Source organism: Rhipicephalus microplus, chromosome 2, assembly GCF_043290135.1.
Source record: "Rhipicephalus microplus isolate Deutch F79 chromosome 2, USDA_Rmic, whole genome shotgun sequence".
NCBI lineage: Eukaryota > Metazoa > Arthropoda > Arachnida > Ixodida > Ixodidae > Rhipicephalus > Rhipicephalus microplus.
Genome location: NC_134701.1, coordinates 86,513,086 through 86,540,527, shown reverse-complemented (window position 1 = coordinate 86,540,527; position 27,442 = coordinate 86,513,086). Strand labels below are relative to the sequence as shown.

The 27,442-nt window shown below is 46.2% G+C and overlaps 1 protein-coding gene across 1 annotated transcript; it reads right to left on the bottom strand.

Moving 5' to 3' along the window:
- Window positions 1-3,141: 3,141 nt before the first annotated feature.
- On the bottom strand, window positions 3,142-27,442 carry LOC142785170 (uncharacterized). Its single transcript, XM_075883627.1, has 3 exons — window positions 27,254-27,442; window positions 23,487-23,681; window positions 3,142-3,782 (listed from the first exon to the last, which is right to left on the bottom strand). Exons 1-3 carry the CDS (start codon window positions 27,386-27,388, stop codon window positions 3,513-3,515), a joined length of 600 nt encoding a protein of 199 aa, XP_075739742.1. The 5' UTR covers window positions 27,389-27,442; the 3' UTR covers window positions 3,142-3,512.

Here is a 27,442-nt window from a genome sequence, read left to right as displayed (position 1 = left end):
TAAATAAGATTGATTGATTGATATGTGGGGTTTAACGTCCCAAAACCACCATATGAATATGAGAGACGCCGTAGTGGAGGGCTCCGGAAATTTCGACCACCTGGGGTTCTTTAACGTGCACCCAATTCTGAGCACACGGGCCTACACCATTTCCGCCTCCATCGGAAATGCAGCCGCCGCAGCCGGGATACGAACCCGCGACCTGCGGGTCAGCAGCCGAGTACCTTAGCCACTAGACCACCGTGGCGGTGCTGGCATGTGAATAAGGAACGCTATAGTGTGTTGTGTGTGAATTGTAAGAGTTATCGGTTGTGTTAAAATCTGTGTTGTGTGTACAGACTCACCTGACTGCCGGTTGATTTATTCCGGATCCTGGGCCCACATTACACCATAACAATCTGTATCAATCTATATCAATCTACCTATCTATCTACCTATCTATCTGTCTAGTCGCTTACGACTTTTAGCTCTCCTGGCCGTTCCGATAATGGCACCGATAGTGGCATAACATGGCTGTATGAAGAGCATATTTGACTAGTCATAACATGAGAATCATATGTATGTCATGAATGTCATGATTTATATTTCATGGTCCTGCAGCTCTTGCGGTGGTTTAGTTCACGTGAAATGTTGCAAAACTGGTATGGTATGACATGATTGCATGCCGAACACAAACGACAGACCCTAACATAACAATCATGACGTGCGCTTCATGTAGCAATATGACTACATGCCATGCTCATGACGCGCTCGCGGCCGTTTCGCTTGCGTCACATATACCGAATTTGGTATTACGGTAAGTGAATGGATGACGGAGGTATGATACTAGTGCAAACATGATAAACATGAGATGCGTGTCATGTAACAACATGACAACATGCTACGCTCATGATGCCCTCGCGGCCGTTTCGCTAGCTTCAGATAACCAAACTCGGTATTACGCGACGCAAATGAACGACATATATAAATGACACATCCAAACAACATAATCTTGATATGCGCGTCATGTAACGACATGACTACATTCCACACTCATGATGCGCTCGCGGCCGTCTCTCTGGCTTCACATATGTCACATTTTGTATTACGTGACGTCTATGGATGACGAAGGTATGTGACTGGTGCAAACACGATAATCATGAGATGCGTGTCATTTTAGAACATGACTACATACGACAGTCAAGGTGCCAACACTTTTTGACGTGATGGGGTGCGCGTGCTCGCCGGTGTTCATTTCGTCCCGTCACGCCGGCGTTGCCACGCCAGGTGGCGGTCTTGCCATATTCTCGCAGGCACGCACCGCGGTGCGTTGCTTTGACGCATGCGCGTTTCAGCGCGTCGGCTTCCTTCCACTACGACAAGAAAGAGACCCAGTGCTACCTAGGTAACGCATCGGTGCGAAATGCAGCACGCGGCATTTCACGCTGGTTCCCGTCGGGCCGTGCTGACAAACGCTGGTTGCGCCTGGCGTCAGACTATAGAGTGTTCGAGTTTTGCTAACGTAGCGTCGCTGTGCCCAGTGTGCACGCGTCAACGCTACATTGAAGTATATTGAGCCCTTCATGATGTGTTCGTGGCCGTTTGGCTAACTCGACATATACCGAATTTGGTGTTACTTGACGTAAATGGATGACTAAGGTATATGACTGGTGCCAACGTGATAATGTTGACAAGTGGGTCATTTAGAAAAAATGACAACATACCACGCTCATAGCGTGCTCGGGGCCATTTCGCTAGCGCCACATAAACTAAATTTAGTACCACGTGGGGTGAATAGATGACGAAAGTGAACGAGACATCTAAACCTGGTAATCATGACACGTAAGTTATGTACAGCGTCACTTACCTCCAGCTCGTGATATTGTGCTGATTTTAGAGTGACATATCAGCCTTCCTCATTCGTGCTTCGCACATCATTGATTCTAACTGTACGTGGGTTCTGCCAATTTTTTCAGCCTTCATACAAATAAAGTTTTTCACCACCACCACTGCGCTATCTGAAAGCGGGTCTCTGTATTCAATCACAGTCTTCCGTCTCCGATTCACTATCACACGTGAGAAACGGCTGATCACCAACAGGATCACATTGACGTATGAGGAACTGCTGATGTCCAACAAGGTTATGGTAGAAAAAAAACACCAATTTTTGTAAAATGGCGCATGAAACGCACATGTGACCACCTGACGTTCCGGGATGATATTTGTATACTCCCGCAATTTCAAACACTTTTGGACGCCGGAAATTTTACGGCCACTTCTTCAATTTTACGTTTTCAGCAATAAGAACAATGTGACACGCTATCCATATTTTGTGATAACAAGGCCTGATTACAGATGTCATTGCAGACAATTCACCGTAGCGGTGAATAAGCAAAACCACACTTGCTCACCGATAGTAAACAGCCTTCGCTCAATGAGCAACCGTGTCCGTGCCTCGCAGGATGATTTCAAGTCACATACTTGCACATGAAAGAAATTTTATGTATTCTATGTAAAAATTCACAAGGTAGGGACAATGGCGTATGTTCCGTATGTAACGTGCCACGACAACTGCTAATGTTTATTCAATTGAGCATTCAAGTCGTATGACTAAAATTGTAGCATAAACTACAAGTAACTCTTGTTAAAAATCAATGTTGCAGCACCGGCGTGGACTCGAACACCTGCCGCAGTTGAAAATCGCGTTGGAAACTCTCCTAGCGTGCTAACACCAATGAACAAATAAATGGTGACATGTGCAGCCGTGCTGTCACTTCATGCCAGAAATATATCATCTGATATGTTTTGTTTGTATTACTGGAAGGAGCTGCTTTTTTAGCCCTCCCTGCTATGCCTTGTCTCCAAGTATTTGAGAGTACGTCTTAGAAGCAGTGCGAAAAAGCTTTGCTCTTGACAAGTGCATTGGGCGCAAATACATACGTAGCAAATGCAAGCATATGTATCGAACTTATGGGCACGACGACGACATTATGAATTTGAGGAGACGGGATCGCCATTCCATGGGTTTAGCCATATTATGTTTTTACCGTCGATGGATTCTTTATACTCTACTCGTCCAGTATGTACGCACAGACAACGGCGGCCAAGATAGACCTCAGATGTTACGCGCAGACGATGTAGGCATGCCGAGCAGACGGCAGATGGTGTCACGGTGACGGTGCGACGCGGTGCAAAGCCGTCGCACAAGCCACTCTTGTTGGTATTTATTGGTAAAAGTTGCGTCTGGTTCGTTCATAAAAAACATGTGAGAACATTTTTTAAAAGCAGTTGGTGGATTGGCACTGCATGCAAGAGATCCCATTGACGGTGTGAAACTCATGCAGTTTGCCCGTATGATCACAAACTTCTTCACGTTATTTGAAAGCAAATATTTCGATAAAGTAATGCACGGGATCGCCGCAAGAAAAAAATTTTAAGCAGCTGAGTTTGCTTTCAAGAGATTGTGTAGTTTTCCAAAGTGCAGTGTGAATTCTGCCTTTGTCAGAAATTTGTTTAAAAATGTTGCAATATACTCAGGGTTTTTTAACTGGTTGCGTCAACGCACAAGAGCTGCCTGATCGCCTTCTCTTCCTGAAACCTTGCGTGTCAACCGGTACATTCTTGTTCTCCGCATCTTCCTCTTTGTTGTCCAGGATATCAGCGATCTTGAGGAACGAGCGTATGTGCTGCAACGTGTCATAGGTTAGCCTGTCGATCTGCAGAACACTTTCAGCTCCGTCGGCGCTAGTCGGTAGCTCGTAGCACACAAGATTATCTTTAACAATGCCAGACAGCTTCCAGAACTGCAACCACAACAACACAATAGTATAGGAAACGCACAAAACAGGGGAAGGTTAGCGAACGCCAAGGATCAACCTAAGAGGTGTGTCATTTATGAGCTCTTTATACGTCAGTTAGCAGTAACTATCTGGTCTGTTCCTCTATCTCAGTCATTCCCTACTCCTTCAATACAAAATGACTACCGCTCGGATATGAGCTGGTTTATTCGGCAGGGTGGTTACATGAGGGTAATTAGTGCAAAAGCTCATTTTACCTGAATTGCGTTTGATACTATCCCTGGAAAGAAGCACTAGTAAACTAAATAATAAATGCGATGTATTTCTTAGCGAACTTCGGCGACTTTGAGCGCATCCATCCATCCATCCATCCATCCGTCCGTCCGTCCGTCCGTCCGTCCGTCCGTCCGTCCGTCCGTCCGTCCGTCCGTCCGTCCGTCCGTCCGTCCATCCATCCATCCATCCATCCATCCATCCATCCATCCATCCATCCATCCATCCATCCATCCATCCATCCATCCATCCATCCATCCATCCATCCATCCATCCATCCATCCATCCATCCATCCATCCATCCATCCATCCATCCATCCATCCATCCATCCATCCATCCATCCATCCATCCATCCATCCATCCATCCATCCATCCATCCATCCATCCATCCATCCATCCATCCATCCATCCATCCATCCATCCATCCATCCATCCATCCATCCATCCATCCATCCATCCATCCATCCATCCATCCATCCATCCATCCATCCATCCATCCATCCATCCATCCATCCATCCATCCATCCATCCATCCATCCATCCATCCATCCATCCATCCATCCATCCATCCATCCATCCATCCATCCATCCATCCATCCATCCATCCATCCATCCATCCAGTTCGATGACCCCGCATCGAAATTCTGCTAAGAGACCGAACAGTGCTACCAACGATATACCTCCAGCACGCAAGGTCGCGCCTGTAGTAGCTTCTGATGTTGCGTCCAAACGATCCCGCCAACTTCAAGACGCTGCAATCGAGGCGCATTCTCCGGGAGCACCTCAAAAGCCTTTCTACAAGGTTGCCATCAAGACGCGTTCCAGCTTTGATATGTTCACAATGCCCAATCGTGCCATTCAAGCAGCTGTGGACGCTTGCCTTAACACATCAAGGTTTCAAGGATTCGCTCTGCACAAACCAACAAATACCATTTCTTTGTCGGCACACTCTCTGGAATCAGTTGAAAAATTCAAGACGCTTCAGGAGATACGCACGTCGGGAGACGCCGTCCTTCTAGTGCAAGCGTATTTGGCATCTGGCACTGACTTAAGACGCTTTGTTGTCAACGACATTCACTGCAATGAAGAACCGGGAGAATCTGCTGCGGTAACTATCTTGAAATGCCTAAAAAACTATTGTCGCTCGTTATTTGAGTTGCAGTCGCACATGCCTCGTCACTTTACAAGGCCTTGCTAATCCACCAGACCGTCTGCTGTAATATGGCCGGGTGTTGAGCCAGGTCCATTCAATGCTTTCATCATAGTGTTACTTGTGCTACAGACAAGGAAGTATGTAATCATCCTGCTTCTGCCCAGCCAATGATTAAACAATGCAAGCTACTCTATCACGGGCACTTCAGTGTGGCCTCTAAAAAAGCAATGACCATGCCATTACTTCTCCGCTGTGCTCTACGAAGCCAGCTGCGACTACGAAAGCTCGCCACCACCGTTTTCAACAACCAGCAAAGCCATAAATACAGGTAGCATTCAATCAACTGGCTACTTTTAACCGCTATGCTCTTCTAGCTTCGGGGGATAAAGATTCCGCGCTTCCAACGAACGCACATTTCAAACGGGGTACACTCTCATACAGCGTAGCAGTTAAAGCACTCGGCTCAAAACCTCGGGATTCGATACCGATGCCACAAGACACCGTCCAACAGGATGGCTCAACTGACGCATCTAGTGAGGAAACTGATATGGATCTTCGCCTGTCTAACCTCCAGATGGAATTTCAACGTCTAGAAAAAAATTTACAGCATATGCACGAAGTGAATGATGGAGAGTCGGGCGAAGCATCCGTCCGTTCATTTGTTCTTGCTTCCGTGCGTCCATGCGTCTGTCTGTGTGACCGTCTATGCGTCCATCCGCCCGTCCGTGCGTGCATCTGTTCGTGCGTCCGTCCCTGCGTTCGTCCATGCATCCGCCCCTGCGTCCGTTCATGCGTTCATCCATGCATCTGTCTGTGTGTCAGTTCGTTCATCTATTCAACACTCCAAGTACCATCATCTCGCATCTTTTCATCATATATTCCCCGCATAGAAGCCCCGCCATCCGACGGACATTCCAAGGACTAAACGAGAGGTTGCACACGCACACTTTCTCACGGATTGCGCTTCGGGTCTACTTCCCACCTTTAACCACCTCGAATTCATGGTTATTCTAGTTCAGTGTATTCATGGCACTGCGGCCCAATGCTCGCTAAACCTTTCTAAATTCAAGGAGGTTACGCCCAGCGAGTATAACGTAGCAACCTTTTCCTGTCAAATAGTGCTAAATGTACATGCCAATGGCTGCTAATAGAAAATGAGAGACAGGAGAACTTGGCTTTTACTTTGTTACGGCTTGCGCTTCGTATCTACTTGCCACTTTGAACCACATTGGGTTCACTCATGGTATATACTAGTTCATTGTATTCACGGCACTGCGGCTCAACGCTCGCTAAACCTTTCTAAAACTAAAGAGGTTACACCCAGCGGATATAACGTAGCAACCCTTTCTTATCAGATAGTGCTCGATGTACATGCCCATGGCTGCTAATGAGAATCGCAGCGTGCGCGTTAACTAAAAGCCGAATGCTCCTCTGTCTCTCATTCCGCATTAGCAGCTACTGGAATGTACACTGAGCACTATTTTTTATTGCTCAACAACGCACAGAATAAATCTCTCACCGGCTCCACCTTGGAAGTCAAAATGTTGTACCTGTTACTTACAACAACGGCTACGAGGGACGAATGGGTGCCGCTATAAGGAGCTTCGCCCCTAAAACACTGTCTAGATTTTCTCGCGAGCTAGAGTTCAGAACCGCAGCCATCGCTGTCCACCGCAAAAATAACACACCCACCAAATAAGACACGCGAAACGCCGATGCTGCCGCACGAGCTCGTGTGCTTTGTGGCCCATTAGCTCAGGCAGCTCACGTCGGTGTCAGTAGCTAAACTAGAGTTATAAATAGAGTCAGTCATTCCACAACGTCCTCGGAAGGCAATATACAGTGGAACTGTCGTGGTATCTCCAGGAAGGTCGGAGAACTTCGTCAACGCTTTCAATATGGGAAACTACATGTTTGGGCATTGCTGTGTCAAGAAAGTAACGCTCTCCCACAAACTTCAGGATTTGCAGCATGGTCCTCCCCATGCATCATGGACTGCAGGAGCTCGACACAAAGTGTACCACCCGGTGCGGTTGCTGCATACGTTTTCACCACTTTTCTTCGGTCGCGTATAGACCTCTCTCAGTGGTGCACACTGTGGGAAGAAGTGGTGGCAGTATTGGTACGTCTACCGAGATTGGACATTATACTTGTGACGTACTACGCTCGCCTTTATAGCGGCCACGCGGCTCGCATGAGCCTTGGTTGGATATGTCATCTCCGTCATCGTTATCCTGGATGACAAATATTAGTAGCTGGTGATTATAACGCACCACGCACAACTTGGGGATATTTTGAATCAAATGGGCGGGGTAGGTGTGTATTTGACAACTTAGAGGCGCAAATTTATCCTTTTAAATTGATTTGATTGATATGTGGGGTTTAACGTCCCAAAACCACCATATGATTATGAGAGACGCCGTAGTGGAGGGCTCCGGAAATTTTGACCACCTGGGGTTCTTTAACGTGCACCCAAATCAGAGCAAATGGGCCTACAACATTTCCGCTTCCATCGGAAATGCAGCCGCCGCAGCCGGGATTCGAATCCGCGACCTGCGGGTCAGCAGCCTTTTAAATTTTGTCCTTTTGATTTTATTCTTTTTTATCCTTTTAAATTTATCGGTTTTTATCCTTTAAATTTTATTCTTTTAAATTATGTATCCGTACCCATTCGGCGGCGCGAAGAGCAGCATACGCCATCGCAATCGCCAGATTTATCCTGGTGGCATGGAAGCATGGTGGTGTCTTGGGCTTGTGAACCGGTCAGTTGGGGCAGCGACCATCATCCCCTTCTCCTTGGCCTTTATCCCAGCTCTGCTAGGCGTGTCCGTCGTCTCTGTCGAGTTGCGGACTGAGATCAATATCGTTCGCTATCTGAAGCTATCACCAATAGAACCTGCGCCGATCCATCGGTTCGTATCCGCAAGCCACTGACTGTCGCAGCAGGCACGTCTTGGGTGGACGAATCTCGAACAATTCTAGATTTACAGATGCTTGGTCTTTGGATGCACGCCGACAAGCAGAAGTTGAGCTGGAGCGATGACCAGCTTCAACTATGGCGGGAATAGAGCTTCAGTGCCATGCAATGGTAGCTCGTCGTTATGAACGCCGCTTAAAATGAGGCCGTTGGCTAAATTGGCATGCTTCCCATGGGCCTTAATCGTAAAGTTTCAAATATGGAGGACATTCCGAGTGATAAAACGTAGTCACCGTCCCCCTCATCCTGCGACATCGGCTAAGCTGGCAGCTGGCCAGACTCCGTCCACTTTCGAATCTTCAGCTGCCCGAGCCGGTTTTCCCGCCTTTGACACACCAGCTCCACCAGTTACTGCACAAGCATTCCTCCCCTACTGATACTGCCATGACGCCTTCATTAGAAGATGTGGATGGCATTCAAGCGCTCTTTACGATGGCAGACTTTCTGGCAACCACAGACCAAGCCTAGTCACACAGTGCACTTGGGCCTGATGGCATCCCTTATCAAATCTATAAAAACACAAAGAGAAATATTCTTGTTTACCTCCTGGACACTATTAACGAAGTGCGGGCAGGTAACATCTTCCCAGGTACATTGCGACACGTGAAGGTGATCACCACTCCGAAGCCAAGAAAAAGTCCGGACAACATCACTGATCTGATGCCTGTATCTTCGCAGTCAACTGTGTGCAAACTGATTGAGCGAATACTTGCGACCCTTTTCACTAGGTGGCTCGAGTGGTACTTCTGGTACCATTCTGCGCAAGCTCGATTCTGCCCCCACTTGGGCACTGAATATGGGCTGGGACACCTGTCTTCTATGGTGCTCGCTGGAGGCTGCTCTCGCCGTATTTGAACATCATTTTCGATGGACATTCGAAAAGCTTATGACTATGTCAGTCAGGAAGCAATAGTTGCAATCCTACCTTGCGTCCACCTGTCAAGACGCGTGAGCACCTTCGTTGAAACCTTTTTATGGGACCAAACAGTCTCTATCCGCCTGGATGGGCACGCAGAATATCTGTTCACGTCCCACCGTGGTGTTGTCCACAAGGGTGTGTCCTTGCGCCAGCCCTTTTCAACATTGCTTTTCTTCACATTCGCGGCAATCGGCGGCTGTACCTGACATTTACTTCTTGATGTATGCCGACGATATTACGGTGTCGAAGGTCCATCTTGATCACGCTCGACAAGAAGAGGGACTTTAACGGCCCTAAGTGTTACCAGCGTTTGGTGTGGCCATATGGGTTTAAATTATCGAAAGAAAAAACAGCAGTCATCACCGTTGAAAACAAGTGCGGCGGCCTTCCCCTTGCAAGCTGACCTTTCCGCCTCTCCTTCAATTTCGAACCTGTACAGGAGGTCTCACGTTTTCGTGTGTTGGGGCTTGAAATTGCACATAATGGTTCTGCGTCGACATGGGTCACGACCGCAAAGCAAATTAGGGCGAAAACAATTCATCTTGTTTGTCTGCTCACCAAAAAAATCAGGTGGTGCACGTACCACAGAGGGCCGTTTTCATCACCCGATTCCTTACCAGGTGATGGCAATGGTCTCCCGGTTTCGACATACCTACCACACACCAGGTATCCTTGTAGAATATAGCGATGCCAGTATCACCAATGGCATAGTGCATACCGCCCTGGTGTGTCCACAACAACTACAAGGAAAACAAACATGCATGTATGCAGGTAATGCTGAACCAGCTGCATTTCTTGGTGAACTCACCGCTATTAGGTCATTCCAGCGACGCAGGTGGCGCTATGTAGCCGTGCTCCGAAGCTGTCACACGGTGATAAACTGTGACGCAGTTCGGTCTCTCAGCAGTCATGAACCAATGAACGCGTCTTTACCCACTTCGACTCTGACGTGCACGCTCGCGACATCATCTCGTCCGCCATTTGGCCCTACCGCTGCGCCACCTATAGTCGCTGGAATGATCGAATAAGGGACGGTCTCAATACACGCCAGCGTTTTATTGAAACGAACCGCTACTCGAAGCTGGTGCTTCGCACTGATTCTGGGGAAGAAATTCACGACATACGTCATGTGACCTGATCGACAGCGCTTTCAGACGGCGTTCACCAGCTGGCAAGAAACATCGGCACAACCATACGCTTCGAGTGGGTTCCACGAGCTGTAATGTCTGGTCAGCTAGAGGCGGATTCTGCCACTTGCTCCCTGGTCATATTTACCCACTGCCACAATTCCCCGAAGGCAACTGCGGAAAACTGCTGCGCCAAAAGGAATGTCTCTAACGCATCACACTAGCACTCATACCATCATGTGGTTCTGACATTCATGGTAGGCCTACACGCTCAAAAGAGGTAGCGCTTCGGAGGCTTCGAGTCGGGGTCGCTCTCACGCCGGCCTTCACCACCCACTGGTCGCAACAGTACCGCTTAGCGTATGGAACTATGTGCCCCTTTTGTGACGCTCCCATAACTGCCGTAGACGAGACACAGTTGCTGTTGTCGTGCCAGGATATTGAGCGAGCGCCTCTTCGTCATCATAGAACAACGGTCTCCGACCCAGTCGCCCTTTGGATTTACAAAAGTGGATAGAAGGACCTTTCCACTGATCCTTGTTAAACTTTGTACATCAGTATAACTTGTTTAGTTATGTGTGCTGAACCTGCGTCATTTTTATGTATGCTTGTTATGCCAAAGGTCAGTCTGAAGAACGCAAAGAAAGAATATAGTTTTTTTTCTTACACCGTGCCGACAATAGCACCGTTTGCCGTACGTGGCGCTTCTGTGTCGCGAGAAACGTGGCATGCGTTTCCAGCTCTAGTGGCTAGCATTCACGGTTAAAAATGTTATGATTTGAACAAAACAAACAGCGTTCTCTGTTTGGTTTTCGCGTTAGCGGCGTGTCAAGCACACATTTCCGGATAATCGTGAGAGGCGCCCAGCCAGCAAACGGTCCAGAGTGAGGTGCCAATGGACGAGAAAGTGAGGCGCAGGGAGGAGAGAGAGCGCACGATGAGAGAAGGAGCAGCGAAGCACTGCATTGGTAATTGTATTTGATGGCAATAACGTCTACGTCTTACAAACACAAACGCTACACAAACGCTGGCAGCACGAACGCTAAAAACGTGTTTCGAACGCACTGCATTGAAGCGGTGGAAATTCACGCCGTATTGCAAAAACAGCGTAATGTCAGTACGTTTTTTGGCATTGGTACACGCTGGAGACACTGGTACACGCTTCTAATCACTGGAACTTCACTGGGTGCACTGGGAAAAAGCTTTGTCGCACCGCTCAACCGTTGTTTCAGCGCTTCCAGCGCTTCCAGCGCACTGCGAAGCGCTGGAAGCGCTGGAAGTTTCACTTGCAAGCATTGGTGAATACTGGAGCACGCACTATTTCTACAAGCGCAGCATGCACGTTATTGAAGCGCGTGCCGCGGTATGTTACGGTGTCGTTGCATATAAAACGCTTGATTTGACGGCACGGAGAGATGCTAACCTAAAAGATACCGACTATACGTAATTTTTGCAGCGAACGTACGTATCGCAGCAATTTTAAAGCACCTTTTTTGCATATGCCACCGCGTATACCGGCCATGTTTGCATCATCCGTGTATTGCTGTAACGATTCCAAGGTGCAGTGTTTGTAAGCCTGGAGCTGCGCGCCACTCCTGACAGAAACAAGAAATTGTTTTTGCCGCAAAGTTGACGAAACGTGAATGAGCTCTCTTGATCACTTCGCAAGATTTCCCAGCGGAGACAAGAGAAAAAGCTGTCGTTCGATTCCGCCACACCGCATAAATGTATGTCTGGCCATGCGTAGCCTTCTACTTACTTCATGTAGGAGTTAGAAATGTCCCGACGCTCAAATGCAGAATCTGCAACCATCCAAACTCACCGCGTCGAGAGCAGCCTTACCCAGTTTCCCGTCTCAGTGAGGCCTATCGTGCCGGCCGCGTCGGCGAACATGCTGCCGTCGCTTTTTACTTTAAGAAGGCACAATTATAAAGTGTAAGATTGAATGTAGAGTACAGTTTAGACATCCCTGAGCATAAATCGATAATTTATTCGCGTGTGCGGTGCCCGCACAAAAAGCGGTGACGATCAATGTGTCGGGCTTTCAGCAACGTAGGCTGTCACCGAAAGCTTCCTTCTGAGTGCAGGAGCCGGTACTTCTCTGACTCGTATCTAAGAACAGGCAATTTTGAATGGGTAATTTTGTACGCGTTAGTGAACTAACATACTGGCAATTTTGTTCAGCGGATTGCATTAGTCATTTCTTAGGCGGTTTGTTAGTTGCAGGTATCGATAGAACTGCAAATATGTAATCTGGCACGACGGACGTGTACTGCTACAACGTCGCTCTCGCGAAAAAACAAATACCTAATAGTCTCTCGTGTGCGCGCATATCTACCGAATAAGACATAACTCATCTGTACATGCTGACCAGTAGTAAGTGCGAGAACCAACTATCAAAGGAAAAAAAAACTATCGGCAGCAACAGCCGACAATCTGTGGCTGCTCCTCAAGTCAATTTGAGATTTTTCAGAGTTAAGATGTGGATGCTTCAAAAAACATTGCGCTCTTGCTAATATCCGCACGTCATTCGGTGCCCGGAGCCGTTCGTCATTGTGGAATGAAGACGTAATTGTTATTTGAAAAACAATATCGTGTCTGTCTTGACTTTGCGACTTGTAAACTAAGTTGAACGGCGCGTTCTTCAAATAAATAATCATTTTACAACCCCATATGCATGTTGTGGCGTGGCACAATAAAGAAAAAAAAAGGTTGTGGCGTGGCTTAGTGGGTAGCGTGCTTCGTTCGAAATCAGGAAGTGTCGAATTCGAATTCCGTCCAAAGTCAATTGTTAGTTATTTATTTTTTTTAAGTTTCAATGTGAAAGCGCGCTATTTTGTCTATATATTTATTTATTTAAGGCGAATGGGCACCCCTGTTTTAACCTCGTAAGCCATTTTGCGCAGAGTACTGGAACGCTGCCGCTCCAGCGTCCCAGTACCTGCGCTGGGAGGCGCTGGTACCAGCGCCATACTGGGCCCATATTCAGGCAAGGCGTGGATGCTGGTACCCAGTGGCGCTGGTTTTTGCAAAAGGGCGTTTAATTCAAGGAGGTGGGGGCCCCAGTTGCTAGGGGCGAGGATAAGCGTACGCGCCAGCAGCTGTTGCTGACAGCTGACGACGACAAAGCGTGACATGGTGGGGACTCTGGGTTGCTAGGGACGCGTGCGCCCCCAGCTGTTGCTATGGAAGAGGGTGGTGGACGGATCCCTACTACGCCTGACATAGCCAAACTAATGGCACCATCTATGGGCGGATTTGCAGTGACCTACTAATCTGCGCCAGAGCCCTCAGCTCTGGTGGACGGCAGCAGAAGGGAATCTACCAATGCAACACAAGCACTCCCTCTGGAGCAAAAGGCAGGGTCAGAATGGAACGCAATGCGCGCGTCTCTTTTTTTGCTAAGTTGGTACACTGGGCAAAGTGACGCTACGCTAGCAAAACGTGAGCTCCGAGGAGAGGCACGACTGATGCGACCGGCATCCAATGGCGCACCCAAAACTGCCACCGTTTCAAGACACGGGGCGCTTGCAACCCCCTGTCAAATCCGGAGATTTTAGCGGAGTAGAAAAAGCTGCTCCATGGAGTGTATATCGCGACGGAGCTGCTCCAGATCTGCCAACGGAACATAAAGGAAGCACTCACGATCCGCCAATGTAATAGACTCGCTGCGCATGGAGCATCAAAAAGTATTACCGTAAGTGCTCCGTATCTGCTACTGGATGACACCTTAGGAAATGCATTCACATTTAAAACAAAATAGCATATATACATATATACAGTCCTACATCAATCAGTTCAAAAGTGCTCATTTGGCCAGATCAAACACCTACCTGCCCGCTCTCTTTCAACTTCATCCGCTCGGTACTGGTCACAAATCGTGGTGTCTGAAAAAGCGCTCAAGCACTTTCATTGCTTTGCTATTTAATCTACATGGCGATGGGCGTAGTATTTTCTCGAACGAAAACGTTCGCACGGAATCAACCGTAGAGTTGCTGTTCGAGTCACTGTCTGTGTGTATCTTGTTTCGGACAGTCAATCAACAGGTAATATATACCCTCGTCATCGTGGCCGCACGAAAATGCGGTCGATATCGCACGCCGTATTTCAAGTAGGAAATATTTTGTAAATAGTTCCGAGTAATTTAAGTGTACTTACGTGTCAAAACACAGTAAGGTCATGAGGCAAGCGGTAGCGAAGAGCAGCGAGTAATTTTTACTCCCTGGAGTTTTAAATTCTGCGTTGGACGTGCAGGGCACATACTTCTATCATTTTACCTACGCTGAAAAGCGACTGTGTCTTGCGCGATCTAATCCCTGCTTTTCGCTTTGGCACTAGAGCATCATAACCACTGTGTCATCGTGTATGTTCCATTCACTCAAGATTTTACTAACGATCAACCTATAGAAATATTTTCAAAAGTTTGTATTTGCGATGAATTAACGACCCAAATTGAGTTAAAAAAAGAGACTGAACATCTCCGCTAAGAGAAAATTAACGCTATTCCGTGTAAACACCAAGCTTGTTCAGGGCAAGGAAGGTAAACGGAATTCTCCCCAGTAGAACTTTCGTATTGCTGTGCGTATGTGCCAGCGGTGGCGTTAATGAAAATATGGTTGCCCGTGTCAGCAGGACGCTCTCCCGCGCAGAAGCTTACTACCTCCGGATGGCGAAAGAATGTCTTGCAATGGTATGAGCAGTGCTGAAGTTTTGTTCTTACTTGTACATTTGTATGGTTAACCATTCACCGCTATCAGTGATCAACACTCGCTGTGTTCGTTGATTAACTTGACAGACTAATTTGGCCGCCTTGCACGCTAGAGTCATCGGCTCCAAGAATGGGCTCCGCGGTTGGCTTTAGGTCAAAAAAGTACGCAACGATATCCTGTTGGAAGGCAGCTGAAGATGACAACGATGACGACATTAATTTGTTTGGAATCGTGCACACTGCCGCTTTAACTACATGAGTGAGAATTCGCTGAACCACTGCCACTATTAAATTATTTAGAAGGACGAACAAATAGCGTGCCTAAGTTATTTTCACAATGGCTGGCGTCGTCCTTGCGAAATGACGTACAAAACTTTTCTCCTACCGTACAAGCCGCTTGCTCGTCATTCCTTCCCAAGACGTGAGGACCTGAGAGTCCATTACAAAGCTACCTCTGGTCACTTGGGCTTTACCCGAGTATTGGCACGAATTAGGCATAACCATTACTGGCCGAGACTTACTGCAATCATTTCAAATTACGAGCAATTATCTCCAGATTGTCACCGTTGACAGCCACTATTTACCAAGCCAGCCGGCCTGCTGCAGCCTATCCGAGTGTCAACGACACCATCCGCACAATTTAGCATAAATTTTCTGTGCCCCCTTTGAGCGTCCGCCACCGGAAATATGTACACAGTCGTAGTCAGAGATCACCTCACCCAATACACAGAGACAGGCGCTCTGTCATAGGCCACGGACGCAAAAGTGGTGCAATTTTTTTATCGAAGCCATCGCTTCAATACACGGTGATCCCGTAATGGTGATTACCGAAAGATGTACTGTGTTTATGGCCAAGCTTCTGGACACCGTTTTGGACTAACTGATGCAGCTGAACGGAAGACAACGACGTATGACCCCAAAACATATGGGCTCATGGAACGTCTCATTACGACCCTTGCTGACATCGTAGGCATTTGTGTAGATGTACAGGGCAAGAAATGGGGCGACATCTTGCCCTACGTCACATTCACGTACAACACGGCTCATCAGGAGACCACTGGGAAGACACCCTTCAGTCATGTTAATGATAGTTACGACATTAGACGCGAGGCTCCTTACAAAAAATAATGACCATTAGACCTACGCTGAAAACTTTACGCGGCGAGCAGAAGAAGCTAGACAACTTGTCAGATTGCGGATCACCGAAAAGCAAGACGACGATGCCGAATAATACAAGCTCCAGAACCGAGCTGTCTTATACAATAAGGGCGTGAACGTGTGGGTCCGGACACCTATTTGCCAGAGTGGGCTCTCCAAAAAGCTGTTACGAAGATATTTCAGAGCTTACACAGTTCTTCGACGCGTAAGTGACGTCCATTACGAGGTTGTTCTGGATGGCCCATAGTGTTGAGAGCAACGATCACCAAACATTGTTCTCGTGCTGTAGATGAGTCGTACTTCTAAATATGCAGTTGTTTTCTTTTTCTTAGTGGCTGAACTTTTAACATCGGGAAATGTTTCATTTAGCAGGAACATTGCCGTACTTATGTGCTAGTGGCGGCGACGAGGCAGTGCGAGTGTTATTGGCCGAGCGCAGGAGAGAAAAGGCGAAGTCGTTTCGGCGATTGATTTTAGTGTGGGCATTTAAAGCGCGTTTCTTCATCGCCTGTGCAAAAACATCATCACCTAGTTTTCTTCATGTTTATCGTTAGTGGAGATGGCTCTTGAGTCGGTTCTGTGCCTCAGAGGTGACTGTTTTCAGCCACATCTTCTAGGCCTATAAAAGGCGTGTAAATGACTTCGTCACAGTATTCTTTTACCATAAATATACCATCAATAAATTCGTCCTGTTGTATCTTTTAATTCACTACGGAATAGATAAATTCTGACCTTTTAATAAAGAATTTTTTACTTGTTGAAACTGATTTGGTGAAGCGTGTGAACAAAATAGAGCACACGAACAAGATAGAACAAGAAAAAATGAACAAGATAGAGCATGTTTTTTTGTGGTTATCTGTGTGCTTGTCAATCCTGCGTCATTGCAATATGCAAGTTTATATTAACACAAACTATGTGGGAGAAATGTTTTTACGATGGTGTTTCTCACACTGAAATCATCATGCGAACAATGGAATCGTCAAAGAGATCTGCACAAGCAGTGGTCTCCTGCGACAATGCTGGATTAAGTCGCATACTTGTCCGGGCTATCTGAATGATATCGTAGTCACGCCTCCGAAGGCTTGGAACAACACTTCATCATATCTGGTCTTATCTCAAACTGTAAACTAACCGACTCACGTTCCACGACGGCGTCTTCCTAGGATAGGCGGAGTCCACCCCAACAGGTAGAAAAAGCTATTGACAGTTTGTACATTTGAAAGAGTGTTGGTCGAAAGCATGAGACGATTCGGCGGACTATTCCTTGTCTCTTTAAATAAAATATTGTTTATTTTTAACATGAAAGTGTTGGCCGAAACTTCAGCGACGCATTTTCATCCCGGAAAACACGTAGAAAATCTACGCACAATGATTATGAAAAACGTGCTTCAGAGGTTAACTCCCGTAAACTATAAATCCTCTGCATATGCTCAAACACCGTCATCATATAAATACGTGACACGAGAGATGTGTGATCCTATATACATTATATACACAAAGAATTTACATACTGTTGTAATATATGCAGACGTTTACAAACTTATGCATTATATACAATCTGCTCAAGAGCTTATTTACGAATTACATAAGCTCAGATTAACGTTTTTTTTTCTTTTAGCATAATGGTTTTTGATCCATAAAGGACAAAGCCAGAGGATCTTAAATTAGAGTATTTAGTCGAAAGTTCGAGAATGGTTCTGAAAGCTAGCCTTCAGCGCTGCCGCCTTGGCTTCTACGGTTTCGTAGTAGGTAGCGGTATTGACGCACACTGAGTTATGTCCAGTGAAAGAGAACAGAAGGACGCCGAGAGCGAGCGCCATACATAAGTGCGGCCACCTATTGGTCTGCTACCAAACTATAATTCGTGCCGAGAGTGAAGCGAGGGAGAAAAAATGAAACGTTTATTGTGATTATCGGCGCGAGTAGATAGGTGAGTGGGATCCTTAGTCCGGGATCCCATTGCCTCTGGCCGCTCTTTTCGCACGTTTCGCGAGGCCCGCTTGGCTCTTCGGATCCGAGATAGACAGAGGTGCTTGCCACCCTTTCATGTTCTGTTGGGTATTGGGCTGCAAAGGGGGATTGTGTGGACACTCCCATACCATGTGGTAAAAGGTAGCTGTTTTATCAAAGGAGCACCTGCACTATGGTGTGCGTGTGCGTGTGCGTGTGTGTGTGTGTGCGTGTTTGTGTTTGTGAGTGTGAGTGTGTGTGTGAGTGTGAGTGTGAGTGTGTGTGTGTGTGAGTGTGAGTGTGTGAGTGTGTGTGTGTGTGAGTGTGAGTGTGTGAGTGTGTGTGTGAGTGTGCGTGATTGTGTGAGTGCGCGTGATTGTGCGAGTGAGTGAGTGTGTGTGAATGTGTGAGTGTGAGTGTGTGGTGTGTGTGTGCGTGTGTTTGTGTGCGTGTGTTTGTGTATGTGCGCGTGTGTGTGTATGTGCGTGTGTGTATGTGCGTGTGTGTGTATGTGCGTGTGTGTGTATGTGCGTGTGTGTGTATGTGCGTGTGTGTATGTGCGTGTGTGTGTGTATGTGCGTGTGTGTGTATGTGCGTGCGTGTGTGTATGTGCGTGTGTGTGTATGTGCGTGTGTGTATGTGCGTGTGTGAGTGTATGTGCGTGTGTGTGTGTATGTGCGTGCGTGTGTGTATGTGCGGCCGTGTGTGCGTGCGCGTGTGTGTGTGTGTGTGCGTGTGTGTGTTCGTGCTTGCGCGCCGGGATCTATCTTTGCCATTATGAACGGATTGTGGTAGGGCAGGGTCTGTAAGCGACGCCTTGCTACCTGCGATTCCTTACTTAGCTTTGGCCCTGGGGGTGGAAGCTTCTGTCGTTCGAACCTTCGGTGTTGCAGAATTTCTGTATTTATGAGAAGCGGGTTCATACCTAGAGATGAGGGTGGATGTAATATGCCGGGGTCGGAGGTCCGGAAGAGTAATTCTCGTGCCGAGGTATGGGCGACCTCATTGTCTCTAAGTAGTGGGCGGTTGTTCATACCAGCTGTTTTTACTCTCCCTCTGAATGTGGCGCTGATAGCAGGGTAAGAATGCTGTGCACAGTGGGGCCAACGTAGCCTTGACAGAAATTTGGGTAGGCTGCTTTTGAATCTGTGAAAATGAAGGTGTACTCGGGGTTTCATAGAGCGGAGGTGATTCCTGCATTTTCCATGCTAATTGTGTCCGTGTTCCGTGCTGATATACAGTCAATCTGTTTTCTTTAATCAATGACGGTTGCCCCGTATTTCCAGTTCACTGGTTCAGCTGCATCGACTAAGAAGGCACCCTCAGTGTTTTAGAATTTGTTCTGAGCTCTGACATGTGCCCGATGTCGATGTTCGTGAAAGCATGAATGCATATTGCGTGGGAGTGGTCTTACGATAACGCCCTGCCTCTATTCATATGGGACACGTTTTTCCCCCTCCTTTGAATAGGCACTTTGATGCCAAGCTGTGATAATGTTTTCGATCCTGTTTTAGTGATTGTGAGGCGCATGACTTAACCTGTGTGGTGTGCTTGGAATAGTTCAGATGCGGTATTGTGGAGCCCCATTTCAAGTAGACGGTTTGTGAGTATTCGCGGGGGAAGATTCAGAGCCTTCTTAAGAGTCACACGTATGAGTCTATCTAGTTTGTGCTCGTCTGCTTTCAATACCCTCAGGTAAAGGAAGCTATAGGTTATGCTTCCTTTACCTGAGGGTGTTGGAAGCATAACCTATAGCTTCTTTTACCTGAGGGTATGCGACTGATGACAAATGTCGTATGAGTGACATTATGCCGTGTTTTTCCACCCTCGTCGTCGGTTAGCCGCACGGCTAATCATACGAGAAATCTGTAAACAGTAGGTTCTTTGTTTATCGCGAATGGGTTGTCGCCCCTATTATTGAAGTGAGCCCCTAGAATTTAGATGGTTTCAATTTCTTTTATTTGGGTTCTGTTGAGTTGCGCTTTGAGGGAGGTAGTGTCAGATGCCTTATTTTCATATACGAGGATTTCGAATTTAGTGGCAGAGCACTCCAGACTACTCTTGCGCTCTATTTTTTCTACAGCGGAGGCAGCCTGTTGGAGGACTCCTTCTATCTAGTTCAGACTGTCAGAGCGGCACCTTATTGCAACGTCATCAGCATAGATGGTGTGGCGTACCTTTAAAATTTGATTTAGGGACTCTGGGAAGCGCATAAGGGCGATATAGAAAAGGAGCGGGGAAATGACAGCCCAGTGGGGAGTACTGAAATCACTCCTGGTGATGGGCTGTGATTTAAGGTCCCAAATACGGATAGTGACCCTTCTGTCAGTAAAATCGTCCCGCACATATGCGAACAATTTTGAGCCACACTTGGGTGCACGTACGTTTTCTAAGATTGTGTAGGGCCGAACGTTGTCTGGAGTGAGCATCACCTCAGCGGCGGTGCGCCATATGGTGAGCACTCTTCAAACAAAGAGCAGAGCTGCGCCTTTAGCGGGAGTAATGAGAACTAGCGTACACACCAGCGCAACGACGATGAACAACCCCCAGCAAAATGGAGCAAGCTCCTAAACGTTCCGTTAGTGGTGTTCTAAACCATGCTGTCTGCTTTACGACAAGTTCAGACAGCATGGTTTAGAACGTCTCTAACGGAACTCTCTTCTGCTTGTGTTCTTGGTAAAGTGCATTGATTGATTGTTTTGTGGGGATTAACGTCCCGAAACCACGATATGATTAAGAGACGTCATAATGCAGGACTACGGAAATTTCGACCACATGGGGTCTTTAACGTGCACACAAATCTGCGCACACGGGCCGACAGCATTTCCGCCTCCATCGAAAATGCAGCCACCGCAGGCACGATTTGATCCCGCGTCTTAGTAAAGGAAGTAATACACCATAACATCGGTATCCGCCATTTGTTCCTTCAACGCGTCGTTGTTAAGGGTCCGTTCCAGTCGATGCTGTTCCAACTTAAGTTAACACGTCCCGAGGTGGCGACCTTCCCACAGGCGTCAGCGTCGCTCGTAGCATCTATTCATACCAAACATACCTGCGACGCCTGCTGTCTTTGTCGCCTACGTACTTTTTTGTCGTACTTAAGCGGTTCCTCCTGAATTATTAATAAGGTATAAAAAGAAAAACGTAAATGAATCCTCCTTCACTTATACATAGTGAGATCCTCCTTCACCTATATCCTACTTCATTTATATAACTAAAAGTCGAATTCTCCAGTCTCTCATTCTTCATTAGCAGCCATTTGCGTGTATATCAAGTGCTATCTGACAAGAAAGGGTTGCTACGTTATACTTGCTTGGCGTTTACCTCCTTAGTTTTAGAAAGGTTTAGCGAGCGTCGAGTTGTAGTGCCATGAATACAGTGAACTAGTATATACGATGAACTCGAGGTGGTTAAAGGTGGGAAGTAGATACGAAGCGCAAGCTGTAAGAAATTAAAAGCCTAATTATCCTGTTTCTCATTCCCCATTAGCAGCCATTGGCGTGTACATTGAGCACTATTTGACCAGAAAGGATTGCTACATTATACTCACTAGGCGTAACCTCCTTGGTTTCAGAAAGGTTTAGCAAGCGCTGGGCCGCAGTGCAATGAATACAGTGAACTAGTATATACCATGAACTCGAGGTGGTTAGAGGCGGGAAGTAGACACGAAGCGCAAGCCGTAAGAAAGTGTGCGTGTGCCACCTCTCATCTAATCTTTGGAATGTCAGCTGGATGGCGGTGCTTCTATGTGGGGAATATATGATGAAAAGATGCGAGATGGTGGTACTTGGAGTGTTGAATAGATGGACAAACGGACACACAGACAGATGCATGGACGGACGCACGGATGGCTGCACGGACGATGGAAGCAGGGACGGACACAGGTATGGACCCAGGGACGTATGCATGGACGAATGCAGGGACGGACGCACAGATGAACGTGCGGACGCGTGAACAGACGCACGCAGGGACAGGTGGATTGACACAGGACGGTCACAGAGATGGACGTACGGACGGACAGAAGCAAGAACGAACGGACGTACGGATGCTTCGCCCCACATTCCCTCCGTGAATATGCTGCCATTTTTTTTATTGCGATAGCAATTAGATGGACAATCTCGGCTTGATTTGCCGTCGGCGTCACTCACCCTATACGTATACGTATCTATATATACGAAAACGGAAGAAAGAAAAATAATCCAGAAGGAGGCTGCGGCACTCTGAATCAAACTTGGGACCTCTGAAGCGTGAGGGGGAGGCGATAACCATAGAGCTGCGAAGAGGCACGTTCTTCAAAGTTCAAAGGACAAGCTAATAATATCTACCACTTACAGCTGTTGAAGGGCATCTCGGGGGTAAGTATTGTGTTTTCAGCATTATCAGCAAATGGAGCAATGAGCGCGCGTAGCAACATTGCCACGATGCGCGGCCGCGTTCTCATTTCCCACGCGCTTTGCCCCGCAAAGAGCAAGCAGTCTACACTCACTCGCACGCATTATATCGCTGTGGGGAGGATCGTACGTCTTCGCTGGCCTTGGGATTTCACCGAAACAATTCTGTTGTAGTTACCGGGCCTACAAAGCTGGCTGCAATTGTTGCATAGTCTCTGTTTGGGAAATTGACGTGCTTTTCAGACACAGCGAAGTAACAACTCAAACGCTTATTCGCATTCATCTGTTCCCGTGAGCAGGTTTCCTGTGTCATTTGTGCGTAAGAAACGTGGGGAACGTTTCAATATGTTTGCCATCCTGCGCGTGACCTTCCAATTTGTTGCTATTACGTTCATCGCTTAGCCTTTGCAGCAAAGCCGTGACTTTTTCTTTACTACTCCGCTTTTCGATATTGTTAGCTTAAGTTACTTAGCCGGTGTTCGTGCAGACCAAACTTTCCCGTGCGTCCGTCTTTGCGCTCTTAACCCATACTATCGTGAAGCCTCGCCTCTGGATGGTCGAACATGTTACGCTATTGTTGAATGTGCAGACAACATCGCGAATGTTTTTAATTTTGACGGCGGCTGAAGATTCCTATGTTGCAAGAGACCAGTAGAAAACAGTCGTGAGAAGAACGCAGCCGCTTCATTTTGATTTATTTATCTATTCTAGAGCTTTTCTTTTCTTACTCGCCCAACGAAGAGGGGGTATGGATGTGAGAATTTGCCATTCCTAATTGGGAATACAGCGCATGTCTAACCTTATAGCCTTCTCAGGGTTGTAATCAAGTAGACTGATCGGCTGCAATGCTGAGGTAGGGTAAGTCTAATTGAAATCGAAGACAAGGCTGATTGCATCGCCGCACTCTGCTTTGTGGACACTGGGGCACCGCAGTATTGCGCTCGCTGATCTGGCATAACTTTTGGATACAGAAGTGATATAATGTTTTCAGTTTAGTGCTTCTGAGCATACGGTAACACCACACTTCAGAGCTGGATTCATTAATTCCCTTACCTGATCACGAAGTCTCTCGTTGGCCTGGCGAATCTTCTCCATGCTCTCTCCTTTGCTGACGCATCCTACGCGCCGGATGGTGTCGTGAAGTTGGGGATGCCACAATATCTGTTCGTAAGCGATGGCAGCCCGCTTATGCCAGCTTCCAAGTGCGAAAGCCGCTGCACACTGCACAAGTCCATAGTTGCGGTGAGCCTGCAAGACACGAAATGGTAATCATAAAGACACTGATTGCTCCAAGAATGTCCGAGGCCACAATTTTTCCAGATACCAAGTTAATTTATTACATAGCTCCTCCACTCAGTGTACACAGGAAGGAGGGTACTGGTTCTAAAGGTACCTGACTGGTACTGTCATCTGCACACAGACAGCAGCACTTATTTACATTCATTAAATCGTTAAGATCACGCAGACGAAAGCGATTTACGACTGTAGAAGGACTGAAAGCTGGACTAGTTGGCGATTGTGCTTGAAAAGTTTATGACACAGCTCAACGACAACGTGGACAAAAGGAAAGAAAGACAAACTACACTGCTGATTCGACCCTGAAGGTTTATGAACAGCATATGAAAGTGAAAGAAAAATGACTACTGGTGCTGCCGGGCACAAGTGATCATGACACTGTCCCATGGGTTATGATTTTACAGTACATATAATTCCGAACAATGACGTCCGTCAGATTTTCAGCTATAAAAAAGCACCTACCTCTGACATAGCCCTCGCTCTAAACTCTTTTTAGCACACATTTGAAACGCAGGCGGAATTTATGAATGAAGAGTTGTGGCAAACATTCAAGGAGAAAATGCTAGAACTGCGCGAAAACCATGTGCCTTCATGGTTTCTAACTGCCAGGTGCAGCAAAAGCAAATTACGGTATTCATATGACGTTAAACGCATGGCCAGGCAACGTGCGCGTGTTTACTCTGCTTATAAGAAACACTTTTCGTTAAATACGATAAATAAACTTAGGCAAAAAACATTTGATATGAAAGCAGCTCTGAAAACAGCTGAAGATAAACTCTTTCATACAGTTTTCTAAAGGAAGCGCCCTTAAGAACTGCGGAAATTCTTTAAGTCAAACAGCAAAGACGTCTTATCGATTCCAGCTCTTGATGACAACGACACCACTATCAATAATGACGTAGATATGGCTGTGTGCTTTATGTCATTTTTTAGTTCTGTGTATACCCCTAAGGTTAACATCCTTGACACTTTACCACAGTTCTCTAAGGTGGCGGTGGAAAAAATGAGCGGTATTGAGATTGTCCAGCGTGGAATAGAGGCTTTTAATAAATTCATGAATGTCTCTAAAGCCACAAGGCCTGATGATTTGTCACCTGCATTGCTTCCTTTGTGCCCGCGCGAAGTATCTAAATATCTGCGCGTCATTTACACGAAGTCTTAAGAAGAATCTTTATTACCCTTTATGACTGGAAGATTGCCAACGTAGTGCCCGTTCACAAGAGTAGACCGCAAAGTAGTGTTTTAAATTATAGGCCAATTCCACTCACAAGTGTTGCATGCAAAATACTTGAACATGTGCTGCCTACCAATATAGTGGCTCATATGAACGCACATTCTGAACTTGATCCTCAGCAGCACGGCTTTCGTAGTCTTTTTTTCCTGAACAATACAGTTACTTGAAATGACACACAACTTATCCTCTGCTTCAGATAAGGGTTTCTTTACTGTCTGCTTGTTCCTAGAATTTAACAAAATATTTTACGTCGTACCCCACTCTTTTTCGATTGAAAAACTGAAAATGTGTAAAGTGAATGATATGGTTGTGAACTGGATAATTGAATATTTAAAAGTAAAAAAGGATAAGGTTGTTTTCAATAGTAAATCATCCAGGGAAAATTATGTGTCCTCTGGAGTGCCTCAATGGTCAGTCTTCGGTCCGCTATTGTTACTCATTTACATAAATGACATTTGTTCCGGCATTTTATCACATATCAAATTATTTGTCAATGACTGTGTTTTGTACAGACTTATACATAGCTCTTATGATTGCGCTCCTCTTAAAAATGATCTTGACACAGTTTTTGAATACTGTTGAGAGTGGCGCATGTTCAATGCGAAAAAAATCAGTGCATATGTGTTTCTATAGGAAAAAGGCACATCATGACTCATTTTACCCTGTAAATTCCACCAGGCTGCTAATAGTTTGTGAACACAAGTATCTCGGTGTATACTTTACACCGGACTTTTCTTGGAACCGTCATGTCCATAACGTCACAAGTAAAGCAGGACGTGTTAGGTTTCCTGCGCAGAAACGCAAATTTACCACTTTAGGCCAAGAATCAACTATATATGACTAACATTGGATCTGTCTTAGATTACGCTTGTGCTGCGTGGGATCCGTGAAAGGCATGTGATGTGTACAATTTAAAAAGAATTCAAAACATAGCTGTTTGGTTTCCCTGCTCTGATTTCACCAGAAATTTAAGTGCTTGGAAAGCGAAAGAATAGCTTGCTTGGGAACTTCTAAACAAGCGAAGGAAATATCTGAGGTTGAAACATTTTCAAAACATATTTCACAGCCGTACAGGTCTTGACCCCTCACGATACTTTTGCAAACCGGACTACGTTTCACAGCGGCTAGATCAGGCCAATGAGATAATGATTGTAAGCTTCCACATTGACGCATTTAAAACGTCGTTTTTTCCCAGGACGATAGCGCGGTGGATTAGGTTGACTTCTGAAGTAGCAGAAGTTACTTCACAAGAAGTATTTTCAAGATTACTTCGGGCTCTAGAGTAGTGTACTGGCAAGGAGGTGTAGGGACGAAACGGTATTGTGAAGCTGCTTTGTATTGTCTACTCCCACGTGCCGCTACGTATATTTGACAATAAATTGTGTTATTATGGTGTTGTAGAAGTGTGAGTATCCGTATTCCGGTTAGAAATTTCGTATTCTTTCCCCGCCACTGTATTGCCCTTGGGCGCTGTGGGTACTTTGATAAAAAAAATAAATAAACAAACAAACTATTCAATAAATAAATAAATAAAATACGCCGTGAGGCCACTTTATTTCATTAAAAACAAACAAAAAACAGCGAAAAGAGAGTATCGTCCGTGTTTCATCTAAAAAAGAAACCGGAAATTTGAGCATGTGCTCTTCCCTAGGCAAGAAATTCTAAGGTGCTATTCTATCTAGAAAAATAAACTCGCTATCATACAGGGAAACAGAAGGTATGCTAACGCATCGCCCACCCTTTTTTCTGATAATATGAGCCTCAATCATTTTGTTTGTGATTTGATCGCAATGTGTTCACAGCACCTATGCTTCATAAAACACAGGTGCAAATACCGCAGCACCAAGTGTTGGGACACATGTCAGCGTGGATTTCCTTGTGACGAGCGCTTATGTTCCATTAGCCTAATAATAATGCGCCTACTCATTTGGCCTATGCATACTCGGCGACATGAAAACGGCAAGATATAAACGACAGCTTTTTACACTAAACAAAAAAAAAATGACGTGGCTGACGCCAATGTCGGGTAAGTGCTTGTGAACTCCTGCGTAAACAAAAACAAATGAAAGTTATTTCTTCAAACAAGACGAACGCATAAAAAGATGAGGACTAATAACGATTACTAGCATTGTCTATTCGTCAATATTTATGCAGTATGATAAAAAAGTTCAAATAATTGAATCGGTATTTTTATGCAACACTGTGTAAGTGCACGCAGATGTAAAAAACAAATAAAACACCGATGTTGGTGAAGAACGTATACATCAAGCGTCTTGCGGCATGTTCTTACCATGTTCTTTACACGTTTCCAGTCTACTTTTGGCAGGTGTAGGTCATCTAATTGGACTAATGTGACGCAGTAGTTGGTCTGCAGTGAGTTGACCAAGCCTTCGACGAGAGCCTTGTGGTGGGAATAATAAGGCATCACCTGAAGGCTGTGTAAGCGTCTGTTCTCGGCCAGCCAGTTGGTCAAGATGGC